Source organism: Haliotis rufescens, unplaced genomic scaffold, assembly GCF_023055435.1.
Source record: "Haliotis rufescens isolate VD_foot unplaced genomic scaffold, xgHalRufe1.0.p SCAF_15, whole genome shotgun sequence".
Taxonomy (NCBI): Eukaryota; Metazoa; Mollusca; class Gastropoda; order Lepetellida; family Haliotidae; genus Haliotis; species Haliotis rufescens.
Genome location: NW_025963835.1, coordinates 26924968 through 26940586, shown reverse-complemented (window position 1 = coordinate 26940586; position 15619 = coordinate 26924968). Strand labels below are relative to the sequence as shown.

At 40.6% G+C, this 15619-nt stretch overlaps 1 protein-coding gene across 6 annotated transcripts in view; it reads left to right on the top strand.

The window, feature by feature from the left end:
- Positions 1–15619, top strand: part of LOC124140201 (RNA-binding protein Musashi homolog 2-like) — a 90032-nt gene that overhangs the window by 27665 nt on the left and 46748 nt on the right. For all 6 annotated transcript variants that reach the window (XM_046507618.2, XM_046507616.2, XM_046507621.2 and 3 more), the window contains exon 7: positions 10140–10188. In XM_046507618.2, the coding sequence (XP_046363574.1) occupies positions 10140–10188 (49 nt within the window). The remainder of the gene's footprint in view (positions 1–10139; positions 10189–15619) is intronic.

Genomic DNA, 15619 nt, shown 5'->3' with positions numbered 1-15619 from the left:
CTGACTTCAGCACATTTGAGAATGGTTACTTGTATAGCCATCTTGCTCTTTTTAACCAGCCAGGACATCTCGTGTTTTTGTCACTGACCTGATTAGTGTGGAAGCACTCCCTTCAGTTTGCCTGTCCCATGAGCCTTCGCTGATCATTCAGTTTCGACTTGATGGCACATTTGGTGAGAGTTCTTCTTGAATTGCCTGATTTCCAACCCTCCTCTATGCTCAATCAGACTCCAAGACTTGTGATGAATTCGGGCTGCGATTTAATTTGGCCATCATTGGATGCCCAGATTGAATGTTGTTGGGTCACTGCAGGGGGCAACCACTTCAAACATGGTCGCCTGGGCCAGCTCAGGAGATGAAACTCCCAACATGGTGGCCATCTTGGACTCATTTTGTTGTCCTTTCATGTGAGCCCATGTTCGCTCTTCTGTCTTCCGTCATTATCAGCGGAGGTAGGGGTTGCAGTTGTGCACTGTGGTGTGCTCCCGCCACTGCCATCATGGACAGCCAATCAAGTGACGCCATCGAGGGATTTGCCCCATTCAGAGGATGTTGTTTTTTCTCAAACGAATTTTCTAATTTGACGAGCAAAATGTGCATTAGTTTATACAGAAATGAGCACTTCTTGTTAAAACACATTCTCCAAATCCACTGACTCTGAAAAGTCATTATTTTAGATTATTTTTTAATGATAAAATTTTGGAAGGTTTACTGGTGGTAATCATATAAATGAATGTTTCGTTTTAAAGATGCAGTAAAGGGGATTCTTGTGATAATGAAGATATGCTGAAAATAGAAAAAATTTATTGCTCTGATTGTCATTGAAATAAGACCTTTGTGGTATTGTGAAGTATTTTGTACAATACATTTGTGATACTCCTTTGGTGGACAAGGGACTGAGGCTAGGGCCCTTGTCTCCTGAAGTGGGCTGATTAGCTGGTGATGACCAGTAGACCCCAGGCTTGTGATGTGCCGACTGCAGTGGCTGAGGGTTAGATGTTCCTTCAAGTGATCAACCAGCAAGTGTCCCTGATTGTTTCTTTGCCAGAGGGGAGGATGTTTCCGTGGACATCAAGAGACCTGTCGGGAGTGTTGACACTGACAGAACAGCTCTTCCAGTGCATTGTCTCTAGGGGAATTGGTTCTCAGGAAATCTGTATGTTACTTGGAAACTATATTATAGGTTGAGGGTAGTCAGGTTTTCAGTGTTAGAAGGGAAGGATATAGAAGAAGAAGATTTATTGTACATAAACAACCACAGGGGGCAGGGTACAAAACATGAACATGACTAATTAAAAACATTGATATACACAATACAAATACAAATATTGCTTTGATTATATTGTGTCAAGAGGCGAAATTTTGGGAGGTACTGCTCTGTAGGGTTGTGGCCAGGTTATGGGTGTGAGGTGGTAACAGGAGGGGCAGGGGCAGGGGCGCTGGATAGGGGAGGGGCTTGTCTGTAGGCAGGCTGCTGTGTGGGGGGAGACAGGCATGTCTGAGTGCTACAGGGAGGGGTGAGGTTGAGGGCACCCACCTGGAATCACAGCACTAATTGTCCTCATGTGGAAAGAATGGACATTGATTGTTCCAATATCAAACTGAAAGGAAAATATTTTTGAATGGAAATTGCTGCTTAGACTTATTTGCTTGTGGCTACTGATCGCCTGGTATTTAGATGTGTGGACAAGTGTTAGTAGATATAGAGTGATGAAGCTTGTATGACACATGTACACTGCCCCATGAGGGTGTTATGTACAATACAACTCTGTTCTATTCTAGTGAAAACACAAATGGGTTGGTAGCATTTTGCTATTATATTAAGCAAACCACATGTTTCAACTTGAAGAGCACTTTAAAGTGAGAATTTGCTTGACTATAAAAAGTAATCAAGACTTTAGTATGAACGTTGCACATAAGGTCATTGCAGTGAGAACAAGGCCTCCAGCAATACTTCACCAGTAAATAAGTTTCAAATTTCAAGCTATCAATTATTCAGTACAATGTGGGGATAGTTAGCTGGAGGGAAAGTTGCTGAACTTTCTTCAAAGTAGGCAGCCAAAAAACACCTTGGAAAAAGATGCTTGTTCAATTCCAGTAGTTTTTGCCAATCTAAGGTGCCCATGCGTCATTGGCGCTTCATGATCACATTCTTAAAGTTGGCTAAATTCAGATTGAACAATAAAGGGCTGATTGTCAGGCTAAGATATAGTGCAAGTGAAGGTATGTTTGTACATGTTATTAATACCGGTGTGTGATAAGGGCCGGTGAATACGGCTGTTAATACACAAGGCAGTGGCTAGGTCAGGGGAGTGCAGGCTGGGAGGAGTGCGCCGCGACACTCCAATACCTATAGTCTATATTCTCACTCGTATCGGGTGTCACCACGGAAACGTGATCTGCGGCAGCAGTTAAACCATTATAACCGGGGAAGTATGGCGGAGCAGGCAGGAAATAGGACTAAAATGCCACCGAAATTACCCCTTGTGATCTTTGAGAAAAAAATGTTAAGGTTGAACAAGGCCCATATTCTGACATACTTGCTACACTGGTAAATATGGAAGCTGATAAAGTGTACAGCTTGAACATGGACCATGAAGTAATGAGGTTTGTGAGTTAGGCATGAATGGGCACAGAAAGGGTTATCCCACCACCTTGTATAGGGCTAACACTGGGACACCACCCCAAAAGGGTCACATTTGTCATCATAAATTTTTGTCCCCGTTTCATGTTGTTGCTTTATGGCGGGATGCAAACTGCCTCTTTATCATAATCTATCTCTAGTTTCACTCTGACCCCAGTTTATCAAGCTCCATGCAGTGAATTGCCCGGGGCAGTCAGTTAACATGTAGATGTTCCTGTACGCTACTGTATTGTATGAGACTCCGTGACATTGATGTCTACATGGTGTTTGTCTGAAATTCACACAGGAGATGAATCACAGCACTTGAGATGTTGTGAATAATTTACAAAGACACTTTACAAATGACATCTTGACCCTCTTGCATGAAACTTGTTATGTTCCTAAAAAACTCATTTCTTCAACCCTTTGTGTGAAAATAATAAGAGAAAACTCAATGCCATCTTGACCTTGTGTATACCTTGTTTCATGTGAAAAAAAAAGGGATCAACGAAAAAATATTTATTGTGCGATAAAATTCTTAGGCACTCTTGACTCTTGCATATGCTTTGTTATTGCGCCTAAAAATAAATTAACGAAAAAATCATTTATGTGTGTGATAAAAATAAATAGAGGAAATTATTATGCCTGTTAACTATCAATACTAATGCATCATTGACTATGGATTTTAGATGATTATGATATTGAAGCCAACGTTTGTTTTTCTTGATTCTGGCGAAGTTTTGAATTGTGCCCCATGGGAGCTGCAAGGCCCATCTGTCTAGAGCTCTGCACAGTTGTAGTGCTGTGGCTCTCTGTGAGCGCTTCTATATTTTAGTTTGAGGCAGCTGTTCTTCCCTTTCAGAATATTCATTAATGATCAGGATTCTTTGTAGTTGATCAATATCCTGTTCTTGAGCACACAGGGTGGAAACATAGAGGCTATGTCCCACGAAGGATGCGTCTGAAATGGCCTTGCAATACTGTTCATCAACACAGGGATGATTCCTTAGGATCTGAGAATAACTTGACAATGTGTCCAATTTACATATGCTAAATTTCTCAGTTATCATTCCGTTTATGGAACCATATTCGAAACATAATCAAGAAATGGAGCTCATAATTGAAGTGAACAGAAATTTGGTGATACAGTTAAGTTAGATTTAAGGTTTCAGGCAAGTTACAGTCAATGTTGACATTGAATAAATTTGGAGGCATTAAAAAAGATGATTTTGATATGAGGCAGGGAGATGAGAAGCCACCTAAGCACTGATTGAGTGCGAGTGCGAGGCCTGTTTAACATTTGCAGAGACAATAAATAGGAGGTCCTTTGAGGGTTATTGGCCTGATGTCATGTCCCTATTACACCATGATAACTACATCGCAATAAGGGGCATAGAAATACTGCTAGATTAGACGTGCATTCATTTGTTTTCAAATAAAAGCAATGTATATGATTTGAGCTAATTCCTGTCAGCTTGCAGGGGATGTCTAGTAGATATTCCGCCATGTTACTTGCAGTCATTTAGAACCCACACTTGTCATTCAATTACCTCCGCAGGAAAGAGGTGGCAAGTTTTTATACGCGACGGTAGAAAACATATTGAATATTGTCGTCCTGTTACTGCTAGCAATGATTGGAGCACTTCAGTTTTGGAGGAGAAATTAGTTGCATAAATTTGTGAGGTATGAGATAAGATTGGAACATGTTCCTTGAAGTGCCTGGTTATTTGTTTTTTGTCTGCTTGTTGTGACAGAGGGTGTACGTCTCCGTCTAGTTCTCGAGAAACCCACACAAGTTCTTGTCCTAGATCAATGCAAAACTTCACAGTGACACATCTATTCTCAAGCATCCAAGAAAGTATTTATTTATTGCTATGTGTTCTGTTCAACCAAACAGTTCCACATTAAATGTTAAAATGTTTGGTTGACAGAAGAGATGTTTGTTGTGTTAAAAACAACTGACAGATTCCTTCGTACTTTTTGATGTGCCATTCCACTTCTTATCAAATACGAAATTGATAAAGTATGGAGTTTATTGAAGCAGAAGTTTCATTTCAGAATATGTTACAGCCATACTTGCTCACTCATAGAAAAATAAGATTTAACATACCTTAAAATTATTTTTATCTTGATATCCAACTTGTCAAAAAGGATAGTTTTTGGCCTCTTTGTGACTAGAATATCAAAAGAGTAGCATCACAAGTCTTGCCCCTCGTGGGGATTCTGGGTTGAAATTTGTCCCCAAATGAATCTGGTGATCTAGGTTGATGACTTGCGGCAAAATGTGTCCTCGTACCCTGATTACGTGGATTGCTGTTTACAATATTGATCACAGGATTGTCTAGTCCAGACTCGATTATTTGCAGGCTGCGCCATAAAGCTGGAAAATGCTGACTGTAGCGTTAAACAACAAACAAACAAACAAAAAATCATGAGTCTAGCCTGCCAGGTCTTGAGGTGATCACATTAAACACAAAACTGTCCATCTTCCCATGCACATGTGTTCGTAATGCTTGTTTTGTCTGGTATATACCCCTGAGGTGGTGGAAGTGTAACCGGGGTTATGCTAAGTAATCTGCAAGGTAGTATTGTTTACAAATTCCCTTGGTAAAAATACGTTCAAACAATGAGGATAAAAACGAGATGCTATCTGTGTGGAAGGTTATTTATGATGTTCCCGTAATGACAGCATTTCTGGGAATAGCAGTAATTGACGTGGCAGTTGGCTGGGAGGTGCATTGTGGGAGTAGATCAGGTTCACTCGGTCAATCGCTGAAGTTCTCTGCATGTATGAGAGTGCTTTATTTTGCATTCATCTCCATGTTAACCCACCCTGTGGGGATTCCAGAGCGGAATAGATCCACTACTCATATTTTTGTCATACTGTTGATTAATATGGGGAAGGAATGGTTTTAATATGCGCGTGCCATGCTGGCTTGTGTGTCTTTGTACTCGGATGATATTAGGCGATGGTCGTGCTGTCAACCACTGGTTTGTTTCGTCAGGGTTTAACGAAATACAATTGAGTGTACCGTAAAACAATATTCATTCAAGCAATGCCAACAGTGAGAACAGACATAGAAACTTAAAAATATGTATTCAGTTTAAATGGAGCAGTGCACACTAATTTGGAACATTTGCAGAATAAGATTTCTGTAGAAAAATGTCATTGAATTATGTCAGTATTAGTTACTATTTTCTGTGAATTCCCACAAAGTCATGGTTAAGTGTCTTCACAATGGTCATCTATACATTGACTTGCTTAACAGTTGTATGTGTAGAAACTTAAACCCCCATATTAGTATAAATGAATATTTCGGTTAACATGGCCCGCTTGTTCAAAGCCATCTTGGCACTGAGATGATCGCAACTCCCATTCTTTAACATAAACTTAAATAGTCTTACTGCTAAGATGAACGTAACTCCCATACTATAAAATAGACTAAACTAGTGTTAGCACTAAAACTGCTTTGTGCAAGTGGTCCTAGTTGTCTTATGGTTGTCATAATTGTCTTGTTAGCAGGTTTTGACAAATAAATTGCATCAGTGTTGGCTGGTATATCAGCAGCTCAATCCAGATCTTTCACCTTTTCTATATATTACTCCCTGACCCCATCGGGACAAGTAGATATCATGACAACATTGTCACTTTTATGTCGAGACTGTCTCCTCCGATCCAATCCTTATGAATATGCCTTTGTTCTTGGTGGTTTTAAACGGTACTAAATGTGGGATGTGCTGTTGGGCTTTGAGAAGATCTCTGAGGGATTCATCCATCATAATCTGTCACACGCCTGCCATTTGTGTCATGCGATGTAGGAATAGTGTTGTCACAGAAAAGATCCATGATTAAGCTCCATCCTTGATGGATTTGTCCATACTCTGATACAGCAGTAAGTGTGACTTTGATGTCAGGGACCTAAGCCATATTAGATGCGTTCAAATTAAATGCTCAATAAAATACGGGTTCGTTTTGGGTGGGACTGTTGTGCAATTGTAATAACTTATACACAGGTACATGTTATTGTGTAATATTGAATTCAGTCAGTGGAACCTGATGCTTGAATGAGTGTCATTGTTGTGTTTCACCAGTGCAAGGAATATTAACGTTGCCATGAGCAACAACAAAAATCATTCTAATGTAGTTGGTAGAAAGTAATTGAAAGATCAGCTTTGAATAAACACTGTTAGCAAAGGACTTGGCTTGTTGACTGTGGTGGGAAGTTTAATATGGTAGGGTTGTTTTGGTCTCTCTCTCGGGATTTGCCTGAACAATATCTTGGCTCCCGAGCGCTCTACTGCATGGAGGTCAATAAAGGTGGTGATGCTGTCAGTCCAAGTTTGTTCGTTAATTCGGGCACCAAGAGGAAGGCCAGCATACTAACACAACAGTGCTGCCCTCCAGTAGCTGAATTGTGTTTGTCTTTTTCGGGAAATCGGGAAATGTCTTTGTAGATGAGTTTGTCAAGTCCAAGATGAATTTTGTCTATCCATCCAATTTGGCACGGGTTGTTTGGACAGCATTGTGAAACAATGGAATATTGTGAGCTGGCAAATTATTTCTCATGTGTCGCCTCCACTGTGAATGTTGAGAAAAGACAGTATTACATTAACAATTTTCGCCAACCAGCCAAAAAGGCAATTTTGAAGTTGCGAAACATTCATCAATTGGTGAAGTTATTATTAAAATTTGGAGCTCCCAATCTGTCAAGTGCTGAGGGCCATGGGGAATTGGGGAAAAGAAATCAAGGAATAAGAACGTGTGAAGTAAAGAATTGAAATTACTTCATTTTGTTTTAAATTTGACAATTTTAGAATGTGAGTATTATTGTTCAAAATAGAGAATTTTGAAAACAGATGTGTCTGCTGTATTGCGTAAAAATGCAAAGTTTACTCTTTATATTAACTGCCTGGGAACCTGGTAGAATGGTAGGCCTACTCCATTGCAATAGGAACAGTGGGTTGGCTTCAGCTATCCCCATCACACAGACCCACAGACAAACAAGCTGATATGGCATCCCTGCATCTTTAAAGAACACTTGCCAAGAAATTTACTAAACATTGTACTTATGGAACATAAACAGATAGAATTTCGGAGACAGATAGACTCTTTATAGCACGGTGAAGTTGAACTTTGTCTGGCAGTGATGGAAGCTGTGGGTGGGGATATGCAAGTATATACCACTTACAGAACCTCACTAGTTCAAGGTTATGTCGGGCAGGATGTTGTTGAGGATTATTGACAGGCATTGTGGTGACTTTTCATGGCATTTTGAACAGATTGTTGCACAGCCAGATTGCTGTGGTATTTCATGGTCGGATTCATGGAGTACATTTCATGGTGATAACCTTCCAGCTCTGACCTCCTAGAGGTCGCAGGCTCCAAGCAACTCCAGCAGTAGTTAGACCCTGTGAGGAGGCATGCATTATATATGACCACCTGGTGTACGCCCAGACAGAATATTAGGCAAGAGTTGATTAGGAAGCAGAGACTATGGTGTAACATACAATCAGGATGATGGGGTCCGATATCAGCGGGCTGGGGACTTGTGGTCCAACGTATATGCCAAGTCTCAGTCTTAACAAGGATTTCAGGTGTGAACTTAACTAGGATTTCAGGTGTGAATTTAACTAGGACTAAGGTGGAAACTTAACTAGGACCTAGGTGGAAACTTAACTAGGACCTAGGTGGAAACTTAACTAGGACTAAGGTGGGAACCTAACTAGGACTATGTTGGAAACTTAACTAGGACCTAGGTGGAAACTTAACAAGAACTAAGGCGGGAACTTAACTTGGACTGAGATGGGAGCTGAGATAGGTCTTTTGGTGTGAACATTCCTATTCCTATTTCTATTCCTTAGGGATGGGTATTGGAGGCTAACAGTGTATCACAATATTTTGCGATGTACACGACCATATTCCAATACATATCATGATATATTTCTAAATTTTTAACAATCTGATGCATTGAAGTATGAATTGAAGTTCATAAATGGAACAAAATAAGATGCTGGTACAACATAGTTTTTACTCAGTCAATAAATACGCAGCCATCTTGGGGACCAGGATGCATACTGCGGGGCAGTGAAGGCATTTGGCAGGAAAATAACATTAAACACGTCATAAAAAAAACTATTTAAAATCACCCGATATATCCAGCTTGGAAAATTAATATTGTGATACGTATCGTGGGAAAAATGTTCCTGAGTGTACCGATATACCGATAATACTGCACACCCTTACTATTCCTTGATACTCTTCACTTGTCAGATCTTGTCTGGAAGTTCCATGATTGCTGATGATAAAGTATGGCTTGTGTACTGTAGACTCTGAGCTGTTAGCCAGCAAGCTATACGTGGGGCTTTGCCTTGAACCTTTCTTGACAAAACCTGACTCGAGGAAGCACTGTTTCCATTTCAATGTGTAATACCACGAAGAACATATTCTTCCTCAGAATGATAGTTTGTGGCATATATCAACCATTAATCTCATGTCATCTCCATATATACCAGCTTACCTATATCTGCCTATCAGAACACTATGCCAGATACATGTTAGCCAGTGTTTTTGAGGGGATGTGATAGGACAGGTCACTCTTCTCATCTCCTGGGATAGAAGCTCCAGCAGGCGTTCAACACATCTGGCCACCCATTATCTTAATCGTCCAATCAAAAGGTCTTTAAGTCATTGGTACATTTGACCTGGTTATATACTAATTATGTTGGACATATTCAGCAGTTATAGGCCGGGAATTCCTGGTGAACTTTCCAGGAAGGCAGTACATCACCCACACGCAATTCAAATTTTGCTGAGGCCACTTAAAATGTGAACTCTTCCATTTATCCCGCCTTGTTGGCTGACCTACATTATGATTGACAGACGATTATCCGATAAAAGTGCAGTAAAAATGTAGCTGCTGTGGGAATTTCAAATTGACAAACCTGATGGACTGTTATGAAGAATTTGCATGTGGCAACTCCTTTTTTTAAACATGTAATAATTCCCCCCCCCCCCCCCCCCCCCAAAAAAAAAATAATGGAGATGTAACTATGAAAAAAACATGTTTTTTTGTTGTTATATACGGCCTTTTATTAACATAAGTTAAACATTTAGTGTTTCATTTAGCCTTGCAGTTAGCCAAGAGCATGATTGTGTTGGATTGTGTAGTTTTACTTGGTAAAATGGCAAAATGACAGTTCTGATAACATGGGAAGTCTGAGTTATGGTTAAGGACTTGTTTTGAACAACTGTAGATACATTTTGTAATATTGTAACTTCCTATCTGGTGTGTGTTGATGAATGTAGCATGTAGTATTTTTATGTCTTTTTTTATATCTTTATAACTGTTTTGCAAATGCTGTTTAAGTGTTAATGAAATAGAATATCTGGAAAAGTGAATCTGTTGATGTGTTTTGGCACAAGGAAATGTTTTGATTTTCGGTGATATATGTTATGTTTTGTGAGACTCTCAAGAGTTAATGCAGTATCTTAATAAGTGGTCTTTTATTTTTGCAGATTGAAGACGCGATGCTTATGTTTGACAAGACAACCAACAGACATAGAGGTTTGTGTGTTAACATAGCAACTGTTGCATCATGGGTACTCACAAATAAACAAGATGGCTTGTAAGATTGGGACATTGAGATCCTATTCACGTGAATGGGGAGAGGGGGTCTATCATTTTGGCAATGGAGTGGATCTATCAGTTGTATCCAGCAACTTCGCTCATCAACAGCACTGAAAATAAAGAAACACATTAGTTGATGAGGGAAAGTTCGGAATCATTTTGCCCGTAATAGGTTTCTCTGTCCAATGCGTAACATACATCTGATTTTACACTCCATTAATAGAAGCCCTGGTCAGAGATGACGGAAGAAGAAAAATTAGCATGAAACATGCTTCTGTTCTAGACATTTTTGTAACCTTTCTCACCCAGTCTGAGTTCCCACGAATAGATGCATCTGCAGGGGGGGTACCGCCCACTGAAACTGAACACACTGAGAAAAGCAAAGGCAAGAATCAGGATGTTGCTTTTGTGTAAGACAACCCAGCCCATGAGACCCTGTGTTGTAGGACTAGCATATGATGATATTTGGACAAATGTTCACCCCTAACCCTAAATATTTCCAGTAAATGTCAGCAGGAATTTCAGAAACAAATAGACGGGTCAGTTTCAAGGGAAGATAACCCGGGGTGCGGCCTGGTTTGGGGGGTTATGTAAGGGGGTGACAGGGAGGGAGTTGCTATTCCACACTGAGTTCTTCTGGAGCTGTAACACTGACAGGGTAAATTAAGAATTTCTAAATATTTACACAGTAGCACATAAACAGTGCAAAGAAGAATTTTATATTTTTGGCTGTGTAGGAGAGTGATTAGGGTCAGGAAAAAAGTGAGGAGTTGTAAGGAAAGTATTATCTGAAACTGAGCTATCAAGTTACTAAATATGATGGGCAACTGCTGCCAAGGCTGCTGATTATTTCTGCAAATGGCAGAAAGCTTTATCCCAGGAAGTTTATGATTTGAACGGCAGCTAGAATAAACAGCTGGTGTTTAAACTTGGACTAGGGGGAGGAGCAGGAGGGGTAGGGCCAGAGGGGGAACCGGCTGGGTGTGGGTTTGCTTGTAGCCAGATCTGTGCCAGACACGCAGAGGAACCTCTAGCAGACATGTGCACTGTATCATGTAGGTTGCTGCTATCATGATGTATGGGCAAAGTATGTCTCCCTGAACTGAAGAGGTTATTCCCCAGTGTTAAACCCTAGCGTTGCTCCCTTATCCTATGTTAACAGTAGCAGTAAGCATCCCAACTGCCCTCTAGGAGGGTCGGTGCTGGAAGTCTCGGCCTGTTGACTGCCTCGTTACTAGCAGCTTTCTCTCACATTCTCTGCATAGTAGTTGGTAGGAAGACAGCACTTACATACCATGCTATTACTTCTAGTCAATGCTCACTGCATCCCTCCGCTAAATGTTCATCTTTTACCCATCATGCCGCTGAGCAAGGTGTATTATATGCGTGGATGAGGGGTGATTTGTAGTAGGCATGCTTATTAGCTGTAGAGGCAATATATGATCAGCTTTGCTGACAGTCTGGGTAGGAGTGAGCCAAGGAGACTGTACCCCGACAGTAAGGCACTCCAGTTCCGCTCGGAGTTCGGGGGAGTTCCAGGCCCAGTTCGGCTGCTTCTTGTATTAGAGATGCACTGTAGTTGTAGATGTTTCTCATTGTTCTAAAACCTTACATGATGTATATCTGGTGATTGCTGTAGTTGGGGTAGATGACGTTGCCGCCATAGTGGTGGTGTCGTAGTTGTAACAGCAACTGTAGTAGACGTAGCTGCTTTAGTCGCTTCATGGTTCTGTAGTCCTAGAAAGGTGATGACTGTAGTCTTCTTGGTTCTTATAGCTGATAGTTGTAGTTAGATCTAGATAGACCATTTCAGGTTTGTGATTTTCTCATGGAGGATATTCTATTCTGGAGTACTTAGGCTGCGTCGTTCCTTGGAGTAGCGGGATGCCTGGTGTGGATTGTAATGAGAATGGTGTCAGATAATTACTACGATCATGACAGGCACAGAGCTGCAACATGTGTGTCCTCCTCGTATGCAGCAACTATTAAGAGTCCAAGTATGTGCCACCTCTAGGTGTTTGCCATTAAAGCATCAATTGGCGTCATTCTATGACTCTAGTTAGTGTCCACGTTGAAGATGATTGTTTGGGTGGCCGACTTCATGTGATAATCTTTGGAGTACTGATCGTGAGGATGCAAAAGCCTTTTGCAAATGACAGAAAACTGAGCTAGATTGAATTAATGGCCGAGACAAAGCCAAGTTGTGATTTGGGTTTGGAGACAACTGTCAATGTTTGTGAAGGAAGTAATTTTCCACAAGGACGTCACATCACTTGAGCTGGAATTGATCGGTGGTTTTGGCGTCTGGTTTTGGATGGCAAATCACAATATTTCGGAGGAGTCTGAGCGACCATCTTTGCCTGGAGATGGAGTCAATATCGCGGTGTTTGCCCAAGTTGACAGCGTAGCGAGGTGAGAACACCATTCTGTCTTCTGGTGGACGATGGCGACGACATCTGGGCAAGTCTGGCTCCGCTTCACGCTTCATAGAAAGTAGTTCCGGTGTATGTAGAAAGTAGTTCCAACAGTAGCATATATTTGAACATTCATAATGTTTTTGTTATGTCAATAAGTCATTTTAAAGAGTAGATTTAGATTGTCAGAGTTGGCAATATGCATGATAGAATTATGACATGTCTTACATATTTTCATTTATATCTTTTTGAATATATTTTTGCATCAAAATGAAAATGAATTGGAAAACATCAAGAGACCAATGCAATGCATTTTATTTTTAATATGATTATATTTCACTTGATAATTTTGGTGAAATTGTTCATACATAACAATGCATTCAGTGGGGGATAATGGGTACTTCAAAGGAAGAGGCGATGTATACGATCCTGACTTTGTGTCTCACAATACGCTGTCGATTGATCGCTGCTAGGTACTGCTTGAGACACAACTGATTCCAGTAATAGAGTGGGTGAGGCAGACAGTATTAGCAGAGTAAACAGGCATACCACCATAGATAAATGGACTAAATCAGGTTATGGTATTGGAACGTGTTCATCTAGATGGATGAGTGTATTCTATTACACAAAATAAGCAATGGCGGGCCACAAATGAAATCTATTCCAATTCGGACTAACTATCCATGTGGATGCAAGTCGGCATTTATGCAGGATACCTACCATGATTCATTTACATCCAATATTTCTCGATAAATTTATTGAAACATCATTCGTGAAGATAAGTACTGTTTCGCCTGCGATCCCACCGTTTGACAAGCTAGGGTGGTATATATGAGGACCGGAAAGGCTTCGATGCATGTGTAGAGATGTTGATTTCTGAAGAAAGATGCACTGATCAATATGGTGTAGTTCTAGGTGACCTCAATACGATCCGAGGCGGTATTCCCACTGGGGCTAAGTACGTCATGATGGCCATTGATTGGGAACTTGTAATTCCCCTGGGCCCGCTCTCTTGTCTGCCCGACATGCAGCTTTCCCTACAACAGGTTTTGCATTAGTGTATATATGACCTTCACTCCCACCCACAAATTGCTAAGAGACATCTATTTCGAGAGCTTGCTCAGACACCCTGTATGGCAAATCTAGAACATGTTCTCAGACCATTGAAAGTATTGTACAGATTCTGGTCAGGTTTTTCTTTTGTAGGAATAGTCACTATTTGTTGTGTGTGGCAACATTTATTTGAATCAGTGCGCGGGTTGGGTAATAATTTCCTGGCGACTGCTGCTGTTATTTGCGTGGAACTGTTCGCCACAGCTATCAAAATAAAAAGTAAATATTTTCCTAATTGATTCAGTTCAGCGGTGTGATTAATTTCTGACTTTTGTTATCATTTGAAGTTGTCAGCAACCCAGTAAAAATATCGTTAAAAGTTAGAAAAGTTGATGAAGAAAAAGTTCACAGGAAAAATCGTAATGGAGAAATATGTTATCTTGTGACAAGAAGTGGAATCTCTAGTGATGTGTCTCAGACTGACTCGTATGTATGCTGAAAATATACAAGACCTGTGTAAGCCATATAACAGACGTATTAACACAGCCTAACAAGGTCGGGAGAAAGCATAAACATGCATAGAGCCACATAACGGATATAGGAACTACTAGTCTCACAAGATGGGGATTGAATAGTCTCACAAGATGGGGATAGAATAGTCTCACAAGATAGGGATTGAATAGTCTCACAAGATAGGGATAGAATAGTCTCACAAGATGGGGATTGAATAGTCTCACAAGATGGGGATAGAATAGTCTCACAAGCTAGGGATAGAATAGTCTCACAAGAGAGGGATTGAATAGTCTTACAAGATGGGGATAGAATAGTCTCACAAGAGAGGGATTGAATAGTCTTACAAGATGGGGATAGAATAGTTTCACAAGATGGGGATTGAATAGTCTCACAAGATGGGGATAGAATAGTCTCACAAGCTAGGGATAGAATAGTCTCACAAGATAGGGATTGAATAGTCTCACAAGATAGGGATAGAATAGTCTCACAAGATAGGGATTGAATAGTCTCACAAGATAGGGATTGAATAGTCTCACAAGATGGGGAAAGAATTCAAGACCTGCGTAAAGCTCTATAACGGAGGTGTAAACTCATATCACAAGCTCCAGAGGTCAAAAGAAAGGAAAAAAACGAGCCAGCTATTTTTACAAGCATCACTGAACACCAAATCCTGGGACACATTGTGGACAATAGGCAGAGTATAGGCACACGAGTATGGGTTGTGCTCCATTGCCGTCGTCTTGTCGTCCACGGATAAAGCGGCTTGCTGATCAGCCCTGCATGGGGCCCATCGGCCTTGCTGGCATTGTCACCCATCACAATGGATCCTCCTCATCCACTGATATGTGCTAACAGTCCTGCGTGGAGTTTAGCTTCTATTCCTCTGTCATAGGGTGGCTTTTTGTGAAGGTTATTTGAACTTGCAAATTAGGATAAATTGAACCAAACCTGGTGTTAGTGTTGGTGAAATTGTTCTGAGATTCTTACTATTGTTCTGGCTTCATTTCAAAGGTTTTTTATGCATACATCACTCGAGATTTGCTGAACTTTGTAAAATGTCCCTGTCTGGAGGCAGTTGCAATTCCTATTGTGTAAACAGCAGTTGTTAGGAAGTCTTTGTCAGCAGGTGTCCCACTACAGAGACTGTAGCCAGAAGGAGGTATGCAAATTATTGCCAGGTGAAAATCTGAGGGATAAAAATCGCACAATATCCAGAGGGCAATGTTACGAGTTTAACAAAATTTGTTTGGAGATTTTGCGACAGAAAAAGATAAATAAATCTTTTAACCAACACTCCAGGAATTTGCACCAAACAGATTGGCCTTATAAAGATAGTCTTCAAATATTTGGATGATAACATTGAAAAAAGTGGGTGGTATTGTAACTGG